The 21736-nt window shown below is 44.2% G+C and overlaps 1 protein-coding gene across 2 annotated transcripts in view; it reads right to left on the reverse strand.

Moving 5' to 3' along the window:
- Lrpprc (leucine rich pentatricopeptide repeat containing) overlaps window positions 1-17634 on the reverse strand; it is an 84946-nt gene extending 67312 nt beyond the window's left edge. The window contains exons 1-6 of one of the 2 annotated variants that reach the window (XM_076942394.1): window positions 17545-17634; window positions 17198-17389; window positions 3704-3897; window positions 2406-2528; window positions 199-320; window positions 36-94 (exon numbers count right to left, since the gene is read on the reverse strand). In XM_076942394.1, the coding sequence (XP_076798509.1) occupies window positions 36-94; window positions 199-320; window positions 2406-2528; window positions 3704-3897; window positions 17198-17346 (647 nt within the window). In that variant the 5' untranslated portion in view covers window positions 17347-17389; window positions 17545-17634. Of the gene's footprint in view, window positions 1-35; window positions 95-198; window positions 321-2405; window positions 2529-3703; window positions 3898-14449; window positions 14716-15190; window positions 15289-17197; window positions 17390-17544 lie in introns of those variants that run through there. The other variant, XM_034514165.2, reaches the window with a different exon arrangement.
- Between the last annotated feature and the right edge of the window lie 4102 nt (window positions 17635-21736).

A 21736-nucleotide genomic window follows, 5' to 3' on the forward strand; every position in this document is an offset into this window, starting at 1 on the left:
AACTAAAAAGTAGCCTGCATTTATAGACTCCGTACCTGGCACCTTCGATGTCCCCAACGTTACAGTAGGCAGCTATCAGCCTCTGGTATGTTACCTGCAATGAAACGGGCTGTTTACCATCTTCATGCATAAGCACCGCGTATTGGAAACAGCAGGAGCGGACGTGGCCGCTCGGGATCCACACCAGCAGTTACCTACTCGGTTTGGTTGAATGTTTGCTCCCTCCATCTTTGCCAGGAAATCAGTAGGTGAGAATTTGTATTCATTTTGAAGATATACTTTAAGTAAAGCATTGTAATGACTGACATCATACACGGTACCTATAAATGAAATGTAATTCAAATGTTTAGAAGAACATTTGACATCCTATCTGTAGTATAACTAAACTCTGCAGACAGGGATAGGCGCTTACTTATGAAGCACAGCACTGCCTCATGTGACAACTCTAATACCTCTGTATTTAAAAGTAACAGAGGCAGCCTGGAGAGGTGACTTAGCAGTTAAGAGCACTGTCTGCTCTTCCAAAGGTCACAAGTCCAATTTCCAGCAACCACATGGTGGTTCACAACCATCTCTACTGGAATCTGATGCTCCCTTCTGGCATGCAGGCATACATGTAGATATAGCACTCATATACATTGAATGAATGAATGAATGAATGAATGAATGAATGGCAGAGGCATTCCTAGAAAGCAGTCCTTACCATGCTGCAGATGAACTGTGACTATAAACCTTTTATAAAGAAGGACTGCTGGTAATTTTTCTTAATTTTTACCAGGTCATCTTAAACCTTTGCCTCAAGAACCTGCTCCTCCTTCAGTGTGAACCCATTTTCAGCCTGCTAACATTATTTAGCCATATTCTAACATCCTTGTCTTCTTCCTCTGTGTATACTGTTTACAGTAACATCTGTTAGGACAACCACTAAGCCTATTCTACCCACAAATGACACCATGACCATCCTATTAGTCTAAGAGTGGTGTCCAAGTTTTTGGTGGTGCCATGTAACTCTGATCTACAAATGTCTTTGGTTACATTGACAGTTATCCTGGGATGTGTGTGACCATATAAGCAGGCAGCATTACAGGGAGTCAGATCTCTTCAGTCTTGTTTTTAATAGAGCATTACAGGGAATGACGTGTTAGATCTGTAACATGATTATACAATGAAATTACTACAGAATGTCCTCAAATGTACTTTTTAAAGCATCAACAGTTATTTTTAAAAAGTCCACTGAAGGGGTGGGAAAGGCGGTTCACACAGGGTGAACAGCTTTAGACTTAACCCATTGAAGCAGCTTCCTTCTGCTCTTCAAACACTTAAAAGTCAGGAATGAATACCAGTTATCAAGTGGGCTTTAAATTATTTTTTAATATTCAAAATTTTAGTTTTGGATTTTTTTTAAGACTATGTAGACCAGGCTGGCCTCAAATTTATAGAATGCCGCCTGCCTCTGTCTCCCAAGTGTTGGGATTAGGGACACGTACCATTATACCCCAGCTGGTTCAAAATTTTTAAGTATTAAAAAAAAAGTATTGCCGGGTGGTGATGGCGCACACCTTTAATCCCAGCACTTGGGAGGCAGAGGCAGGCGGATTTCTGAGTTTGAGGCCAGCCTGGTCTACAGAGTGAGTTCCAGGACAGCCAGGGCTATACAGAGAAACCCTGTCTCGAAAAACCAAAAAAAAAAAAAAAAAAAAAAGTATTTAGCCAAGCATGGTGGCATAGTCTAGTCCCAACACTGAAGGCCATCATCCTCTGAGAGCGAGATCCATGTTAGCCAGGGCAACTTAGCAACAACAAAACCAGAATGTATTGAGTAAAAATTATACACGGTGTTTGTCATCCTTTCCAGACCAAAAATATTTCAATATAGTGGATACAGGTACACAGGAAAATGCACTCCTTGTGGATGATGGTACATTGTATATGCTGTTTAACCTCTTAATTTTTGTGTCTAATTCTACAATATGTGCAGACTCATGCAATTCTATCACAGAACCTCCATAATGTATAGGTCTGCCCCAGTGAGAGGCACTAGGACTGTCCAGCCCCTCGCTGTTTGTAAGTAGCTCCAGCAGAGTCCTCCTGTGAGTACACTCCCTGTGGCTGAGCTCTAACAATGTTCCAGGACTGTAGGGTGAGTTACAAAGTTACAGCCACAGCCCAATGCCTGTTTTCTCCCTCATCAAAACTCTAATTCATGATATGAAAACTACTTTATTCTTAATGCCCCTAGATGTCACTATACCTCACCAAATAAACATACTGCAAAAAAAAAAAGTATTGAATCAAGAAGTCACGATAAAATAAATTTATAATACTTATGTGAAGAATACCTTCAGTGGAACAGAAAAAAAATATACCCACACCTTTACATATATCATGTATTAAAACAATCATACCTAATTGTTGAAGTTTGTCCCATATCTTATGAGCGAATTCTGTCCTCTCTGCAAGACTCAGTTCAGGCAGGAGTGAGCCACAGCTGCGCAGCAGAAGCAAGGCTTGATTACTCCCTGGGCTCCCTGTGCACAAACAGTTAGCCGATTACAGGTGACAGCCCCAATGACATGGAGGCAGATATCAAAGCTTAGTCGGAAGGAAGCTCAAAGAGATCAAGAAAAATATCTCTTAATTATCCACAGCCTCCTGGCTCACCAAAGACAAGACAGTACGCAAACACCACCCAATCCACAACACTAGTAAATATTACAACTTAAATTTTTAATAGTAGTCTGCTTTAAGAAGCCTTAGGTTATGAAACTTACATAATCTGTAAAACTACTGAGTCCAAAGAGAAGCAAACTTTTAAGCAGTGCTTACTACAAGTCAAAGGCTAAGCTTCTCGGTGTCTTATGAAAATGACAGAACGCAGACAAGGACTCATCATTATGAAACTTGAGTTCATCTCCATGTCCCTGAAAACGACTTTAAAATGAAACAAAAATAAACATGTAGTGTATAATTCCATCTATAAGTACATCCAGAGCAAGTACCTAAGGGGGCAGAAAATAGACTTGTGGGTGCCTAGAACTGGAAAGGATGAGAGGGGCTGGGGAGGGTGACCATGGAAAGTCAGAATAGCTGAGCAGCTCTGAGTAGATGAGAGGTTCTGGCCCTTCAGTGCACGTGACTGTAACTGTCATAGAAGCTCTGCTCTGTACTGAATGGACACCCACAAACAGACTGTGGGAGTTTATAGAATCTTTAAGTGCACACAAAATTGTATGTGTTAGTCCATTTGACTTTGTAGTTGTGATGTGAGGGAAACCTGGGAATAAAGGGCCTGCAGTTCCTGTCAGACTATCCAAGATCAACGTGATCTACCTGTTCAACAGCTGACTGGTGCCTGTCAGTCCTCACTGAACTCACCTTGGGAAAAGCTGACACCACACAAAGAAAGAAGAGAAAACCTGGTGCTTTCTACCTCAGCTTATCATTGTAAGCAACTCTAGAAACTAGGGGAAGCAAATGGACGTTTTTATTTGCTGACTCTGAAATGAACTCTAAAACAAGATATTTTCATGTTACTTCAAACTCTGCCTGGATGAACTGGAAGGATAGCAGGATCAGAGACACAGTTAACACATGAACAGTATCACAGTCACAGCTGACACTTAATGTCAAATGATGCTCTCCCCAGTGAGCTTCCAGGAACTCATTTAAAACTTCACCTTCCTACAGAGAAACTCTCAAATACCTGAGCGACACGTGCTCTCAAAGACTTTCTGCAGAAGCCCCTTTGTAATGCGGCCTGTTCTCCGGACAGAACCGTCCAGTCTCATTAGAGCCCAATCAAACTGATTGGCGTTTCTTCTCACAGGAGCAAGCTCCTCTTGAAGATCCCTTTTTTCAGCCACAATGGCATACAACCTGGCTTGGCTCAGTAGCTCTCTGTAAAATGAAATATAATTAGTGATAAACTAAGTAAATTGTTATCTACACAGGGCATCACTTGTATGAAGTTTATACGAAATTCTGACAGTCACCAAATACTAAAATGCAATGAAATAGCAATGCTACTGGGAGCAAGTCAATCTCAATCTCTCTCTCTCTCTCTCTCTCTCTCTCTCTCTCTCTCTCTCTCTCTCTCTCACACACACACACACACACACACAGTGCTTCTGAGTGGATTAATAATCTTCAATGTGAAGTCATTTCAAACCAAGAAGCTAAAATTGTTTCCTTAATAAAGGAAAATAAAGCAGCTCATAACAAAGTCTTCTCATGTGTATAAGTGAAACAAAAGGCCAAGGTGGACGCCAAACTCTAAAGCTTCCTTCAGGTTTTTTCCTGGGCATAAGCTTATTATGGCGGTAACCAGGCTACGTCATTATGGCTGTAACTAGGTCCGAGGCATCCTCTTTCATAGCCCTGTGTCTGTCAACACGCTGTTTGAATGCTTCCCTCGCTCTTTAAAGTAGTAACCATCAAAAGTAAAACTGCACTCTGGGCTTAAACATGATTTTAAGGATGTCATAAGAGATTAGCTAAGATCAGAATAATATGTTTCTACAGAATAAACCATTTTTTTTTTTTTTTTTTTTTTTTAACAGGGTCTCATTTAGTCCAGGCTGGTCTGGAACTTCCAATAGAACCAACAATAACTTTGAACTTCTATTTTTCTTGCTTTTACCTCTACTAGGATAGCGGCCTGCATCACAGGTTATTTGGTGCAGGGATGGGGCCCATGCTAATCAAGAACCCTACAATCTGAGCTACCGATATCTCTAGAAGAAACAATTCTCTTGAAATCAATATTTTCGTAATGCAGTCTAATATACTATTGAATGTTTTAAAACATGCTATCAGTGGTATTTCACGCTATAGGAATAAGTGCTATACCTGATTCACAAATGTCAAACCTAAAAAATAACCCTTACTACTGTCATAAATCTTTAATTTTTAAAGGCTTTCTGTGAATTCAATATCTTACTTTTTAACATATGTAATTCTTGGAGATCTATTCCAAATATCTTAATTTTACCTGCCACTAAGTTATACTAAGTATTATGCCTAATATTAAGTCAAGAAACACTTTCAGGATAACCACATTCTCTGGCATGTAGGCCTTTTTACCAGTCAGTGGTGAGCTAACTGCATAGTCAGCGATGGAACATGTGTTTAGCACGCAAAAGGCCCTAGGTTTGATCTCACTGTTCCCGAAGCCACCGTTTTCCTATGTCACAAATTGATTGTGTATTTGAAGTGGCATCAAAAGCTCTGTCACTTGTAAACCAGAGTCTGTAACTGATACTGGAGTAGAAATTATACCAGTGACCAGAGACAAATCACAGCTACCTGCGTCATATATACAGAAATAAATCAGAAGCTGGGGAGGTGGGTTGGGATATTGCCAAGTAAGGTGATATCCTCTGTGTGTGTGTGCGTGTGCGTGCGTATATACAGCTGTTTGTTAAGCAAGCAGAGTTTCTAAAATGATGTGTTAACAACCACAAACAGAAAAGATGCATATTTCCCCTATTTATCAAAAGCCTCAATGGTTATTTGTTACCATAATAATCACCAAAAACTATTGATAACTCAGAACATGTGCAATAATTCACATAATGCAGAGCTTTCTGAGCAGTAGAGGTGAACTTGCTAAGTTCTATACAACTCAAATCAGATGACTATTAGAGCACACACAAGTTTTCTACATCCCGACTGCAGTTTACCCATTTCCTCTCCCTCCTCTCCTCCTGGTCCTCTCTTCTACCTCCCCCATCCCTCCCGTTTCTCTTCAGAAAAGGGCAGGCTGGATATTAAGCAGCCTCTAGCACATCAAGCTGCAGTAAGACTAGGCACCTCCTCTCCTATTAGAGAAGGCACTCCGTAGGAGAAAAGGGTTCCAAAGGCAGGCGACAGAGGCAGAGGCAGCCCCTGCTCCCACTGTTAGGAGTCCCACATGAAGACCAGGCCACACAACTGTAACATATGGGTAGAGGGTCAAAGTTGGTCCCATGCAGGCTCCCTGGTTGGCAGTTCAATCTCTGTGAAGCACAACTTTTTAAAAGGGAACTTTAAATGCTAGTATACATTAACAACAACACAGTCCAGAATTTATTTTTTCCATTAATTTCCCTTTACAAGGCTGGTGACTAAACCAGGGTTTCCCATATGCAAAGCAAACACTCTATCCTGAACTCCAGCCAGAACTGACTTTTAAGTCAACTCTGGCATATCTAGAAGGAAACAAGAGCTTCACATCAGAAACAATGTGTGTGCTGTCACAGAAAGGAGGGGGACATGCTCATGTTTGGCCAAGCTGGGTCCACATAATATAGGAGCTCACCATTCAGGCCTGCACAAGCTGATGCATCCTGCCTAAAGTTTAATGCTCCAACTGACGTAACCACAGAAGGAGAATACATCAGCTCAGGAAACCACCAATGGTAACAGCTTCCTCATGTTTTAAGGTAAACATATTCCAGTTACCCATGGATTTTGTCCAGTAAAATCTGGTATTTTAAAGTTTTGTTTTTGCTGTCTTTTTTTTTTTTTTTTTTTTTTGTTAATAATGGTGGGGCAGAGTATCATATTTTGAAATACATAACTACACGAATGAAATGAATGAATGAATATATGGATCAGAGGATAAACTTGAACCAATCATTTCTAAGCCTGATTCATTTTTTTTAAAGAATGATTTTGAGAAAAGTACAGCTCACACACATACATCTTCCTCTCCAGTTTCCCCAACCACCAAGTCACATTGGCATCCTGCATTTGCTAGAATGACAAACTGACAAGTGTCAACTAGTACCTCTTTCCTGGCTAGTTTTATATCAACTTGACACAGCAAGAGTCAACGCAGAGGCGGGAGTGTCAACTGAAAAAATGCCTCTATATAGATCTGTCTGTAAGCAAGTTACTGGCACATTTTAATTAACCATCAATGGAGGAGGGCCCAGCCTACTGTGGGTGGTTCCACCCTTGGGCTGGTGGTCCTGGAATCTATAAGAAAGCAGACTGAGCATGCCACAGAGAGCAAGCCAGTAAACAGCATCCCTCCAAGACCTCTGTATCAGCTCCTGCCTCCAGGTCCCTGCCCTGTGTGAGTTCCTGTCCTGACTTCCTTCAATGATGAACTGTAATGTGGAAGTGTGAGCCAAATAAACCCTTTCCTCCCCAACTTGCTTTTGGTCAGGTGTCTCACTGAAGCAGTAGAAACCTGACTAAGATACTCTAGCTGGCACTGGCAGTTACGCTCACTCTGGGTATGGATGGCCACACTGATGGGCCCATTCGGTGCCTACAAATACAGTGTGTAGCCACTGTTATAGGACCCTACAGAATGATGTCACCGTGCCTTGTGCCCCGCTCCATTATCATTCTGGCCTTCCTCCTAAATCTATGGCAAATGCAGATCACTCTACGCTTCTGGTTTGTCTTTTCCGACTGCCATACAACTGCTCAGTAACTCGTTATGAATGTGTATTTCATAGTGTGGGTAAACTTACTCAATCCACTTAGCTACTGAAGGCTATCCTGGTTTTTGCCAGTTACAAATAAAGTTGATATACATATCTATTTTTTAAAGACATAAATACAGATTTCATATGGGTAATACTTTTGTAAATGGTTATAGAACTAGCTTTTAAAATAGCTATACAAAGTGTGTTGCTACAGCTACCAATGAGAGCTGTCTTTCTAACCCTGCTGCATTTGGTTTCCGGTTTTGGTTTAAGTGGCCATTTGTCCAGGAGTAGTAGGTCCTCAGTGTCTCAATTTACCATTTGTTACTGACTCATGAAGTCTTAGGTATTTTTTATATTTATGTGCAATCTCAGTCCTCTCCAGTGATGTATCTGCTCAGAATTTCTGCCCAATTATAAGCTGGATCATATACTCTCTACATGTGGATTTTAAAAATAATTGCCGTGGTTTTGTTTCAAGAGTTACTCTTTCCTTTTACTGACCATGCACTACACTGAACTGCTCTACAGTCTTCAAACTCTTCTACCCCTTCTCTCCTTCCCCAGTGTATGACATGGCTTAAAGTCACTTAGGAACTATCAGGGTTAAAAATACAGATAGAAATATAGGACAAAAAGTGTACTATTAATAGCTATTTTTAATGCATGCTAAGTAGCAGCAAATTATTATGATAACCCCTGTCTTACACGTGAAAAAGAAAAACTGACAAATACTTCCCAAATCACAGAAAAGCTAAAGAACCAACACTGGCATTGGGTAGTCCTGTCTAACAGGAGCCCAGCTGCAATCTGCAGGAGCCACACTGCATAGTGGTGGAAAATCAACCAGACAAGAACAACTAGACAACGGGGAGTCTCTGCTGTCAGTGAGACGAGGCTCACTGTCAGTTTAGGTTTTATAAGGACTGTGGATTCTACAATGTACCTGTGCAGCACGAGGGCAGTTCCTGTACAGCTCCACACTGGACTTGTTCTTACACTATACTATGAACAGAGATTTCTCATGTCTTATAACCTTTCAATCACCACTCAACAGGCCTGTGTTAGCCTCTGCTACCCTGTCAGTGAGGTGACCCACAGCCACTGCGGGCACTACTCCAGTCTGTCAGCGCTCCGCCACCTTTGGCGCCCACACACACCCAACCCCGGTACACTGGGTGGCAAACACAAGATGGCAGCACAGCTGCTTCACTGCCTGATCGCCCACCATTCACACACCCTTCACATCTTGTCCGTGAGTCCTGCTGATGTCTCTGAGGCCCTTGCTGGAACCAGAATACAAACATTTTCACACACGTCAGACACAGATGGTCTCTCCCAAACCATCTGTCTTCATGCTATTTAGGATCCTAATTTTTTATATTTGCACAGCAACTTATCAAGTTCATTTGACGGATTGTGTGTCAGTATGTCGGATGGTAAGGCAACTGATGAATCTCCTTTCAAACTTTCAGCTGCAGCAATAGAAAAAAGAGGAGCAAGGAGGCCATTGATAAAAAAAAGTAGCAAGTCTCCACTTTAGACAGGTAGCTGTCTGAGCTAGAAGGCGCGGTGGACATGCTCATCCTAACACTCAGGAGGCTGGGGCAGGTGGATGCAGGAGCAGGTCATCCTCAGCAACACGTCAGGACCAAGGATGAGGATAAGGAATACTCACAGAACATAACCTTCGTGAGTGTTCCAGACAGAGGCTGAAAAATCTACAGGCTGAGTAAGCAAGCCTGGACAGGACGTGTGGGCAGGGAAGGTTTTGAATAAGAAATGCTCCTCTAGTCTTATGCGTTTGAACACTTGGTCCTCAGCTGGTGCTGCAGTTTGGGGAGGTTTAGGGGGTGTGGCCTTGCTGGAGCTAGTGCATCACCTGGGGTGGGCTTGAAAGCTGAGACCTCAGCCTACTCTGCTCCCTCTGCTCCCTGCCGGATGTGAGCTCTCAGCTTCCTGCTGCCATGCCTCCTTCCACCATGGCCAGCTCTCATCCCTCTGCAACCAGGAGCCAAATGAAGTCTCTTCCTCCTTAAGATTTCTTTTCAAAGTGCTTTACCACAGTAATAAAAGTGACATGGGGGAGAGGCAACAAGAGACTGACCAGGTAGGTTGTGGGTTGTGAGGCAAACGGCAGTTTTATCCTAAGTACCCTTCAAAGTCTAAAATGTTTTTAAGTAGAGGCAGAGGCATGATCACTTGTATTGATAACAAACAAACACCCTTCTCCAGCTGCCAGAGGAGCTTCGGGAATTACAACAGAGGAAAGAAAATCATTCCCAAGGCCCATCTGACCAAAGCACAAACTCTAGGCCACAAGTCTCATGGATACACCATAATTCCCTTTTCTCACATAACAAAGAAAATGCCACATATAGATGCTGCGGAGAGGCATGCTTACTGCCTACTGTTGTGTGCCACTGTTCTGAGCACCTGGAGGTACACCCTCACAGACATGAACCAGAGGCTCCCTGGACCGTGATAAGAGCACTCACTGGCCTGGGTTCAAGCTCTACCATTTTCACAATTTGAGATTTTGGCTGAATTGTTACAACTTCCTCCACTATGGTTTGAATGTCCTCTTCAAATCTGATGCTGATCTCAACTGTCACCATAACAGACAGCAAGATGGAGCTCTCAGGGAGTCTTTCAGGAAGGGGTTTTCTGCTCTTCTGCCTTTCACCATCAGATGACACCCAGACAGAAAACAAGGCTGGAAAGATGGCCAAGAAGGTTAATGACAGCTTGCCACCAAGGCTGACAACCAAAGTTCAATCCCTGGGACTCACATGGTGAAAGAACAGAACCAATTCCTGCAAGTTGTCCTCCAACCTCCTCTACATGTAAGCCATGGTGTGTATGCACATGCCTTTAGGTGTGCAGATGTCTGTGTGGTGGCACACACCTAATTTAAACCCATTATTTGGGAGGCATAGTTGAGTGTTCAAAGCCAGCCTAGTCTACACTGCAAATTACAGGCCACTAATAGAATACATACTGAGGCCTGAGAAAATAAAGAGCAGAGGGGTTAGAAGACAGCTCCATTGCCATGAGTGTTTGCTGCTCTTGCAGAGGACTCAAGTTTGATTCCCAGCACCCACACTTGGCAACTCACAAGTGTCTATAACTTCATCTCTGAGAGGACAGGTGTCTTCTGGCCTCCATACTGGTATGTGTGAGTGCACAGACAGACAGACAGACAAACAGACAGACACACACACACACACACACACACACACACACAAATACCAACACAGACACTTACACAGAGAGATAGACAGACATAGACACAGATTCAGACTTTTTAAAGTAAGAAAAAGGCCTTCACCAATGTCAACTTCTTTAATACTGTACTTGTAGGCCTTCAAAACTATGAAAAATATTCTTCTGCTCCTAATAACTACTCAGTCTCAGATACTCTCCCTTTAAGCCTAAACCTTAAGAGGACAAGGCAGGAGAGATGGCTCAGTGGTTAAGAGCATTGGCTGCTCTTCCAGGAGCCAGGCTCAGTTCCCAGCACCCACATGACAGCTCACAGCCAGCTGTTAACTCCAGTTTCAGGGGATCTGACACCCCCTTCTGGCCTCCGTGGGCACCAGGCACACACATGGTACACAGATCTACATGTAGGAAAACATTCACCTACATAAAGCTAAACCAAACTCTGTTTTTCACCAAGAAGACAACAGCATCCCTCACGAGAGCTTACTTGTTAGCGTAACTAAGATTATGCAGTGAGTCTCACGATATAATTCTAGGCAGGACTGTTTCAACATTACCTGTAGACAAGGATTCTCCATTTCAGTAGGTTTACTTTTTAAAAGATTTTAAAAATCACATCTAGCTCTTTTCATATTAACATTTTTGCTCAAGACAAATAAAGTTATAAAAATATTAGTTTAAGGGCTTCAGAGATGGCTCAGTGGTTAATAGCACTGGCTGCTCTTCTAGAAGAAATTCAATTCCCAGCACCCACATGGTAGCTAATCATCTGTAACTCCAGCTCCATGGGGATCCGATGCCTCTTCTGGTCTCCATAAGTATTACATGCACATGATGAACAAATACACATGCAGACAAAGCACCATTTACATAAAATAAAACCAATTTATTAAATGTCAGTTTAAACATAAAACCAATATAAACAAAATATTAAATATATAAACAGTAAGTACTCAGAATGGTCCCAACAACAAGTAAAAATCTGCAGGCAGAACACAGTGCCCTGGGTTTGGGCAACCCTAAGAAAGTGTCCCTGATGGGCCTGGCAAGTAAGCTTAGCAAATGTAATCAAAACACTTACTAAAGCATTTCTCCTCTTTTCAATCATCAGAAGAGATCCTAACACCTCTTTCAAAGACAAGCTGTGCTAATGTAAGCTACATGACCTAGAGAAATGCCATCAAGCTTCCTAAGTATTAGATTCTCCACCAGAGGAAAAACATCTGCTAGTGTGAGATGAGCTCAGTACCGAAGCCCTGGCCCAGCACACAGAAGACCCTGGGCTGCTCTCCTGCACCACACACATTACCCTGGGCTGCTCTCCTGCACCACACACATCTACCTTGGGGGCGGGGTGTAAATGTAACTCTAACACTAATAAAAAAATACTTAACAAGTAATTGCTGTCTTATTATAGAAAGCAACAGTAAATGTGCATTTTGAAAATTAAGTTATAATAGATTTTGTCCCTGAAGTATTACTATAACCCCACTATGCTCCGAAGTCTTGCTGAATTTAGCCTTCTCCCAACATGACTTCATGCCACTAGCAGCCCCTCTGTACTTGCTCCAAGCTGCTGTCTAAAACAGCAGTCTCTTTCCATCTTCATGCCCCTCTGGGCCAAGCTTCTCCATACCTTAGCTATGGCAGGACGTGCTGGCGAGTGCATTAGCATTTTTGAACACCTATAAGATCAGGATGGCAGGGCCTAGATTCTAAAGCTAGAATCTAGTTTTATGTGTATCATGTGCAATGTCTCTATGGAGCTGAATGGACAGCTCAGCCAAAGAGCACACACTGTTCTTACAAAATACCTAAAAAGTTTGGTTCCCAGTAGCCATGGCAGAAGGTTCACAACCACTTGTAATCCAACTCCAGGTCATCTGCAGCACCAATACTGTTTCTGACTGGCCATGCTGTCTTTCTCAGTCTACATAAATCGTGTCAAACCCTCCTCTGGGTCATGACTCTACCACATCAATCATGGAGCTAACATGGCAGTCAACTGGCTTTCTCACCACCCCATACAAAATCAGTGTGGCTTCTAAGTTCACCATCTTCTTTACCCTGTAACCACTTGGAACACAGTACACATCCTCTTGCAAGATATGGCTCCTTCTTGGGCCTGGGAGATGGCTCAGTGGCTAGATGCACTTGTCTCAGTTTGATTCTTGAGGTCTATCCCTAGAGGCCCATGGGGAAAGGAGAAAACTGAAAGTTGTCCTCTGACTTTATATGCTTACTGTGGCATGTGCACCCACACACATTACAAGAAACGCACACACCACGCTCAAACTGAAGGACAGATGGAGGATGGATGGTCTCCTTCCCCAAAACAAACGTGACTGTCCCTTTTGAGTTCTTCTTACAAGGGTGTAACGACAATAAATGGGCCTGTCTGCCATAGTTTCCTACTGCCCACAAGCCTATCTACAGAGAGCAGAGGCTGAATCCTGGGTTTCATAAGCCCAAAGGCTCAGACTTAAAACAATTGAAAGCTTTCTAAAACGTCTGGTTAAAAAAATGAAAGTTTTCTTTTCTTCCAATGACAGCGTAATCGTCCCCTCTGGGCCACAGTCATCTAGCCAGGTGCACTTTCACGCACACTTAGCTTCGAGAATACGAGTTTAGCTTTCCTCTGCAAGGGAAACATGAGAATTACTCTAAAATCCCAGGAGGAGTACGAGTAGCTTCAAGGGGAAAAAACAGCAGGAGAAAGTAACCCCCCCCCCCCCCATCTTTTCATGGAGAAGGTAAAAGTTAGAAGAATCTGTTTTGTTGTTGTTTTTTGAGACAGGGTTTCTTTGGGTAGTTCTGGCTGTCCTGGAACTCACTCTGTAGACCAGGCTGGCCTTGAATTCAGAAACCCGCCTGTCTCTGCCTCCCAAGTGCTGGGATTAAAGGCGTGTGCCACCACTGCCCAGCATAACTTGCTTTTAAAAAGACAGAAATACTAAAAGTGCAACTGAAGAGCAAGAACTATACACGGGTGCATATTTCTGGGTGCTTTGATTTTGAAAACAGATCAAGCAATTCTAATAATTTCATTCAATAAATACCTATTAGTCCAACTCAGAACAGCAGAGCTGGAAAGCAAAACCAAGATGAACGTCCAGCACCATGATGCAGGACCACAATGCAGCACAGCAGGGACTAAGTGCCCTTTTCAATCCTCATCTCATACTACCCTTCTCAATGTAATAGCATCTGGGGGTTATATATGTAACAGGACTTAAGGGACATATGGCAGAGGCAGTTGGAAAGGCCTGACAGTGGAAGCAACACCACATTCAAAAGCAGAAAAATGTGCACCTTGGCCCAGGAAAGCTCTCTTGATCAGTCCAACAGCACCTCTGTCATCTGCAAGCTTGCTAAGACATGCAGAGTCCAGTCCCTGGCCAGGACTCTATTATCATTTCCACACTTTTCACACAACAGTTTTTGCTATGGCAGGAATAACAGTTTGCATGGAAAGACAGAAGCACCTATGAGAGCAGCTGCCAGGACCTGGCCCTGGAAACAGCAGGGAACATGAAATGACATGACCAAGTTTACCAGTAACCCTGGAGAAAGGAAGATGGGGCACTAGAGACGGGCATCCACTCCAGATGAGGCAGAGCTCCCAGGATTTCCTCATTTGTTAATGAAAGGGGACAACCAGATGTGGGAAAAATAAACAAAACAACAACAAAGCACAAACACATGTAAGCTCTTCCTGAGTAACAAAAACCACAACACTCACAGCACAGACTTGGGAGAAAAGCTGTGTTCCATTCAAGATGTGTTGGCTTTGAAGTAAGTACCTGTAGCTGGGCAAGGAGCTATCCAACTGACGTCCTCCATCCAGGAAAACCAACGCGGCTGCCGGGCTAGAGAGGCAAGTAGTGCCTAACACGCTGGAGATGAAAGGGACAGCTACAAGAACGCACAAGTGAGGAGGCATGAGCAAAGCCTCTCTAAGTACATGAGCGTGTAATATACAACATGGGGAAAGCAGCAAGGAGGCAGGTATAAAACAATGCTGAGAAACAAAACTGACAGTACCATCTTGGTGCCAGAAAAGGGCATCCTGAAAAGGAAAGGAAAAGAAGGCAGATTCTGTCAGAGACTCAGACCCAAAACACAGACTTGATAATTACAATGTCTCCAGCAAAATGCAAGGAAAACCAATATGCATTCACAGACTCATAAATGACTTTTGGAGACACACTAACAGTATGACACTGGCTCTCTCTGGGTGATAGTTAAGTAAGATTTGGGGGGGGGGTGTTTTTCTGTATTCCTCAAGAAGCTGAGTTTTAATAAATGGGACTGGGTAGATGGCTCAGCAGTTAAGAACACTTCCGGCTCTTCCAAAGGACCCAAACTCAGTACCCAGCACCTGTCAGCCAACTCACAATGGCATGCAATCCCACTGACAGGCAACTCCAGAGCCTTCACAGCTTCTTCTGGCCTCTGAAGGTACCACACACACAAACATATACAACAAAGAGGTTTTTTTGTTTTTTTTTAAATAGTTAAGATTCCGGTCATTCGGTACACACCTTTTATTTTAGCACTTGGAGGCAGAAGCAGGTGGTTCTCTGTGAGTTCAAGGTCATCCTGATAAAAGTCCCAAAACAGTCAGGGTTATATACAGATACTGTCTCAAAAAAAAAAAAAAAAAGAAGTAGTAAGACATTGAAGCCTCAGCCATAGGGTGAAAACAGTGTACAAGAGTAAATAAGTTAGCAAAAAGGAGAGAGGAGACCATGGGCAAGACACAGAATAAATAGAATTCTCAGAAAGGTTGTGGTTTCCAGACAGGCTTAGAAGTTGTGGGATAGGAGACTGGCGGGAAAGTGTTCAAAGTCCAGAGAAAGAAAACAAATACTCCTTCACTGCCTGCCATGAACCTGAACACAGTCTCGATCAAGACCATGTACTGTGCTTGAATAGTTTCCTTTCTACCGAGGAAACACACGTGTGGCTCACACCGTAGACAAGACCCCAGCATAGTCATTTTCTTCTAGTATCTTTTGTATGTGCTATGTGCATACACATGGAGGCCAGGGGACAGGTCGTGGGAGCTGTTCTCTCCTTCCATGTTGGTCCTGAGATCAACCTAAGGTTGTCAGGTTTCCAGGGAAAGTGCCTTTTCTTCAGGAGCCATCCATGCGGCCACTTTTTGGATCGTGGTAAGAGAAAGCTTCTAAAGAGACACCAGATGCTGAACGACAAAACAAGCTTTACAAAGACACTCAGTACCCTCCCTTACAGACAAGATGGATCCAGCAGAGCTCAGTCAAAGGTCCATGATTACACAGCAAGGAAGTGGAACCTGGGTCTGATGAATACCCGGACCAAAAGCCTGTCACTAAAATGTGTTCAATTTCTGCCAAACCCAACAGCGAACACCAATGGCAGCACTGGAGCAGCACTGGCCACCGCCTCGTGTTAAGAACCACTGTCTCAGAAGACACAAAAGCTAGGGGCACGATTTCTGAAGGTTCACTGTTCAGGTCTACCACAAAACTACAGGCAAGGCTCTAACTTACAAATAAGCATCACTCCAAAGATGTACAACTAAGTTGTTGAGACATCATAAGGGATTTCCTTCATCTAATTATACACAGTGCCTGGCTGGCCCACAAAGAGTTACTTCAGTGGTGAAGCAGTTAATACACAACAAGCCCTGCATCTCATGAAATCGTCCTAAAGAAACTTAAGGCCTGGGCTGTTGAGAGATTTGTCTAATGGCATGAGGCAAGTAAACTGAAGCACCCTCAGTCCATGGCTCCCCACTCCAGGGCAGACTTCCTAAGTGTTTCTGCTAGACCCTAAAGTTCTTTTGTGGGTGGTTCAACTGTCAATTTCTCTCTGGTACTAAAGCCTAAGCACCCATCTTTATCTGGTGATTAGAATATCTGTGTTCATTAAGTGAACATACTCATCTCCCTATAACCTCAATCCAGAAGGGCATACTCACAAAAAAACTTGACACTGACTAGGAATTGAACTTGTTTTTGAAGTAACTACATAGATCCCATCAGAGCGAGCCCCAGGCATGTGTCCGATAATCCATTCTATTGAGACAATCTCCAACCCATGACATCTGTGTAAATACTGAAGAAATATTCCACTCAATAAAACGCAAGCAAAAACCTGAAGTGGCCATAATCAAGTGTCAAACTCTAAAACTATCCCTGGGTCACTCGAAACTTCAAACCCCATCCCCAGGGCTCGTAAGACTACATACTAGCAGGTACACCGGGTACTCCTAAGGAAAGGCACAACACCTGCCCCCACCTCAGCACCCCCACCCCACCCCCAAAGCCCTTGAGCTTCCCGGGCCATCCGCGGCCCGAGCAGGTGGCGACCTCAAGCAGCAAGCCGGAAGCCAGCCATGCCCTCGAGCATGACCTTCTCAAGACGCTCAACCTTGTCACCCCAAATCACTGGCAAGGCATGGGGGTTCATGCCTGAGCTGCCGGGACCACGGAATTAGAGCAAAGGAGCAGGACACCGGCCCTTCCGCCGCAGCCGGTCAGGAGGAAAGGTCCAGTACTCACCCTGCAGCCGGCCGGCCACCAGCCGCAGCCACCCGGACGACGGAGGAGAGCCGAGCGGGGCCGCCCACAGGGAGGCGCAGGGACAGCGGGAGGCGTGGGGCCGCAGGGGCCCCGAGCAGCCAACGCGCGGGTCTCAGCAGGGCTGCCATGGTCCAGCGTACCCAAGGCAGAATGCACGCTCCTGCAGAGGACCTGGAGGAACACGTGATGACCCGGTCACCCTCCCCCCGGTAAGACAAACCAAAAGCCGAGAGCGCCCAGCGGAGGGGGAGGCGGAGCCCCGGCAAGGCTCACGGGAGAAGGCAAGCCGAGCTCTCGAGATCACCTGAATCAGCCCTTGGTTTTACCATGTATATTTTTTTGTCCTCGGTTCACAGTGTCCCTGTTTCCGTGTCCAGCGCCCCGGCTCTCAGCGAGCTCGGGCACATCTCCCCTCCATTTTGCAGTTGGTACAGCCCCCTAGAGGTCGACTCCGCCCATGAGCGCGCAAAGGCTTGTGGGGGGCCAACTAGGAGCGACACCGAGGGTTGCCGGGAAGGGCCGACGACGCACATCCCGGAGTGCGCCTAGGTTGCTGTGAGCTGCTGCCGTAGCTGCTCAGTGACGTAGTTCCTGCCGGAGCTCTCTGAAAAGCAGGCGGGAGGAAACGTCGCCGAAGGGAACTGGAGGTTCTGGACCTCCAAGTTAACTATATGTAATTTGTGTGACTGGGGATGGGGTAGACGAATATACAGACTTCATCCTAAGTGAATAGGCAATGCCTCGCTTCATGAAATAAATGGATTTTAACAAAGGCCGTATAATTTTAAATGTCAAGGTTGAAGTTTCTCTTTCTCGCTACCCCGCTTCTCCTTTCAGTTAATGCACTAAGCCGCTAACGTAGTGGTGCAGTTGAGTAAAACAAGCTCTTGCCCTCACAGGGCTTGCGTACTGAAAGGGTTCCCGGTGCACTCCCGTGAACCCGGGAACAAGCTTACCACTCTCTACTTAACTAGTCCTTAACTGCTACCAGGTGAATAGTCAAATTCTCCCTCTGGAAGTTTTCCCATCTGACTGTTTCTCCTGCTAGACAACAGACTGAGCGCACAGAATGCAGCCTCTTTTGTAGTGGAAGCTCCTTCTCAGTTGAAGACACTCGGTGCTTTGAGCATTTATTGAATGGGTATACGTTTAGAATTAACTTGGCTTATCTTTCTTTTGGAGAAGCCAATCGCCTCCCCCGACCCCCAGATGAGTTTGCTCTAAGTTACGCTATTGAGCGCTATGATAGAATATAATTCTTTCTCTCATTCAGCATTAGTACTATTTATGGACACATATTTTGTGCTAAGCACAATTTGGGATGCTGGGGATACAACAGGAAAAAAAATCTCAACTTAAACAAAATTTCACACATTTAAAGAGACAGATAAGAATTGTGCTGTAAGAAATTAAAGGCTGGTTACCGTCTGTGGTGATTGATTAATCTCGACAGAATTTAGGATCGCCTTAGAAACTAGCCTTTGGGGAAGTGGGGGCGTTTTTACATTGGATTAGTTGAAGTGGCAAGAACCACCCTGGATGTGAGTGGCACCATTGGATGAGTGAGAAGACTGAATCATAAAGGAGAAAGCGCTGGGTACCTCAATCAGCTGCTTCCTGACAGCAAGTGCATATGTAGAGTGAAAAATTATAAAGACCATTTTATGAAATATATATATTGTAAAGCTTCATTCTTGAATGAATGTGCAGAGTGATTTTCACATGATTCTGGATCATTTGGGCTGGATTCCTCTGGAATGTTCCACTGTTCTTGGTTACCTCTCCCTCCCTTGGTCTTCCCAGTGTTATGTTCAAAATTTGTAAAACAACTAATCATGTGTAACCGCACGAAAATGCCTTCCTTTCCCTACCCCATGCTATTAAAAAAAAAACCTCAGCTTGTGGGCCTTTTGTCAAAATTCTGTTCCTGTGTGGACGAGCAGTTTTAACCATTGACTATCGAACTCTCCCCAATAAACCTCTGCTGATTGCATCCAGGTTTCTTTTTTTTTTGTTTGTTTTTTTGTTTTTTTGTTTGTTTGTTTGTTTTTCGAGACAGGGTTTCTCTGTACAGCCCTGGCTGTCCTGGAACTCACTCTGTAGACCAGGCTGGCCTCGAACTCAGAAATCCACCTGCCTCTGCCTCCCGAGTGCTGGGATTAAAGGCGTGTGCCACCACCGCCCGGCCCAGGTATGGTTTCTTGTGATTTTTGGGTCATGATTTCCTGAGACTTGAGGAAGGGTCTCTCGAGTTTGGGGGTCTTCACATGTAACCCCAGCTCCTGCTGCCATGATGGTCTGAAGCCACTATGAGCCAAAATAAACCTTTCTCCCTTAGGTTGCTCTTTTTGGAAAAAATCAGAGAAAATAATTTGAACAGAATCCCACAGGAGGTAGTGGAAGTGAGGATTCTGGAGGAAAGAGAGAGCCAGCTCTTGCTCCAGTTCCAGAAAACAGCAAATTCAAAACCCTAAAGTAGAGAAAACCGAAAACCAGATGAAAAGAATGGGGGGGGGGGGGGTTTGGGTTGGACAAGGAGGCCAGACTGGTATTTGTCATTCAGATCCTGCAGGGTGTTACTTTGAATGACCTTTGCACCCACAGAGAGCTGAGAATCAGGACTGTTACATAGATGAGATGGAAGGCCATTGGGGAATGTGATGTGTGGCTATGATACAAATTCACTTGCTTTTTAAAAAATATTTATTATGTGTATGAGCGTTTTATGTGTTCGTGTGGCCACAAGTGTGCCTGGTGCCCTTGAAGGTCAGGAGAGGGCTTCAGATCTCCTGGGAGTGCAGTTACAGACAGATGCTGCTGTGCAGTGCTGGGAAATGAACCAACCAGTAAAGGATAGCTTCTAAAGAGAATGCAGAGAATCCAGGCATTGGTCACACCCAAGGAAGACTAGGGGTTTGGATGCAAATGTGAAATGAGGTTGGTGGAAGTAATTATGATAATGGACTTTCTAAGCATTTACTCCTAAAACTCTACTCCTTGGTTGTGATCCGTGGTCTTAAAGGTTAGAATCAATCACCTTGGAGGTGGGCTTTTGGGAGGAGCCCAGCTCTTCGGTGTTAGGGTTTTAGGTGAGAAGCCAACCCTGAATGTGTGTGAGTGTGGGGTTTGTGTGTGGGATGTGTATGCAGGGTGTGTATATGTGAGGTCTTTGTGTGTGTGAGTGTGTGGTGTGTATGTGGGGTGTGTTTCTGTGAGTGTGGGGTTTATGTGGGGTGTGTATATGTGAGGTATGTGTGTATGTGTGTATGTATGAGTGTGTGTGTGTGAGAGTCAGGGTTTGTATGTGGGGTGTGTGTGTATATGTGAGTGTGAGGTTTGTGTGTGAATGTGTGAGTAAGTGAGTGACTGTGTGTGTGTTCCATGGGCTGGAGTCCCAAAGTGGATAAAAAGACAGAGTGAAGTTCAGTATTTCATCTCTCTCAACTCCAGATGAAATGTGACCAGTAACCTCATGTTTACAGAGTCAGGCCTTCCTCCATGACTGATACCTTCTCAAAGCATGAGCCAAAACAACTCCTTCCTTCCTTTCATTGTTTCTGTCAGGTATTATGCCACAACAACCAGCAAAATAACATGTCACCCAACACCCCATCACAGCACCAGTCTGTGTTAGCTACTTTTAACTGTGACACAGTGTCGCACATGAACAGTTTCCAAGGAGGAGAGGTCTATTTTGGTTCACAGTTTCAGAGATCTCAGTCAATGTTTTCTTTGCCTGCCTCACTTGAGCAGAACATCACAGTGGCAGGAATGTGGAGAAGAGGGGGTTCCTGTGGGACAGGAAGTAGAGACAAGAGAAAGGCGCTGGTGACCAGGTATAACTTTCAACGGCAATGGCCTAGTGGCCTACTTTCTCCCTGTAAGCCAATGGTTCTCAGTCTTCCTAATGCCGCAAGGCCTTAACACAGTTCCTCATGTTGTGGCGACCCCCAGCCATACAATTATTTAGTTGCTACTTCATTCTGTAATTTTTCTACTGTTGTGAATCATAATGTAAGAATCTAATGTGTGGGATATCTGCTATGTGACAATGTGAAAGGGTCATTCAATCCTAAAGCAGTCTCAACCCCCAGGCTGAGAGCCACTGCTCTAAGCCCTGTCTCATGAAGTTTCTACCATCTTCCAAAATAATAGCACCAGCTAGGGGCAATATGTTCAACATATGAGTTTGTAAGGAGTACCCCACATGTAAGTGAGCATTCCACCCTTGGAACTGAAGGATCATGGCCGTCTCAGAATGTCAGATGTATATAGTCCAGCCCCAGATCTCAAAGTCACTGCTGAATCTCAATGTAAACTCCTGCTGTTGTTGAACCCTGATGCTAAGGTTGAAGTCTGACATTACTGGAAAGCCCCAAGCTCAGTGCAACATGGTGGACTCCCTTGGTCATTGAGGCTTCTTCTTCTCAACTTAGGATATCCCAGACCACATATCTCTTCTTGCAGAGTGTCACATTGCCTTGGTAGATTACAGGTTCAACTTCCTTCCTCTAGGTA

The sequence above is a fragment of the Arvicanthis niloticus genome, chromosome 11 (assembly GCF_011762505.2).
Source record: "Arvicanthis niloticus isolate mArvNil1 chromosome 11, mArvNil1.pat.X, whole genome shotgun sequence".
In the NCBI taxonomy this organism is placed as follows: Eukaryota; Metazoa; Chordata; class Mammalia; order Rodentia; family Muridae; genus Arvicanthis; species Arvicanthis niloticus.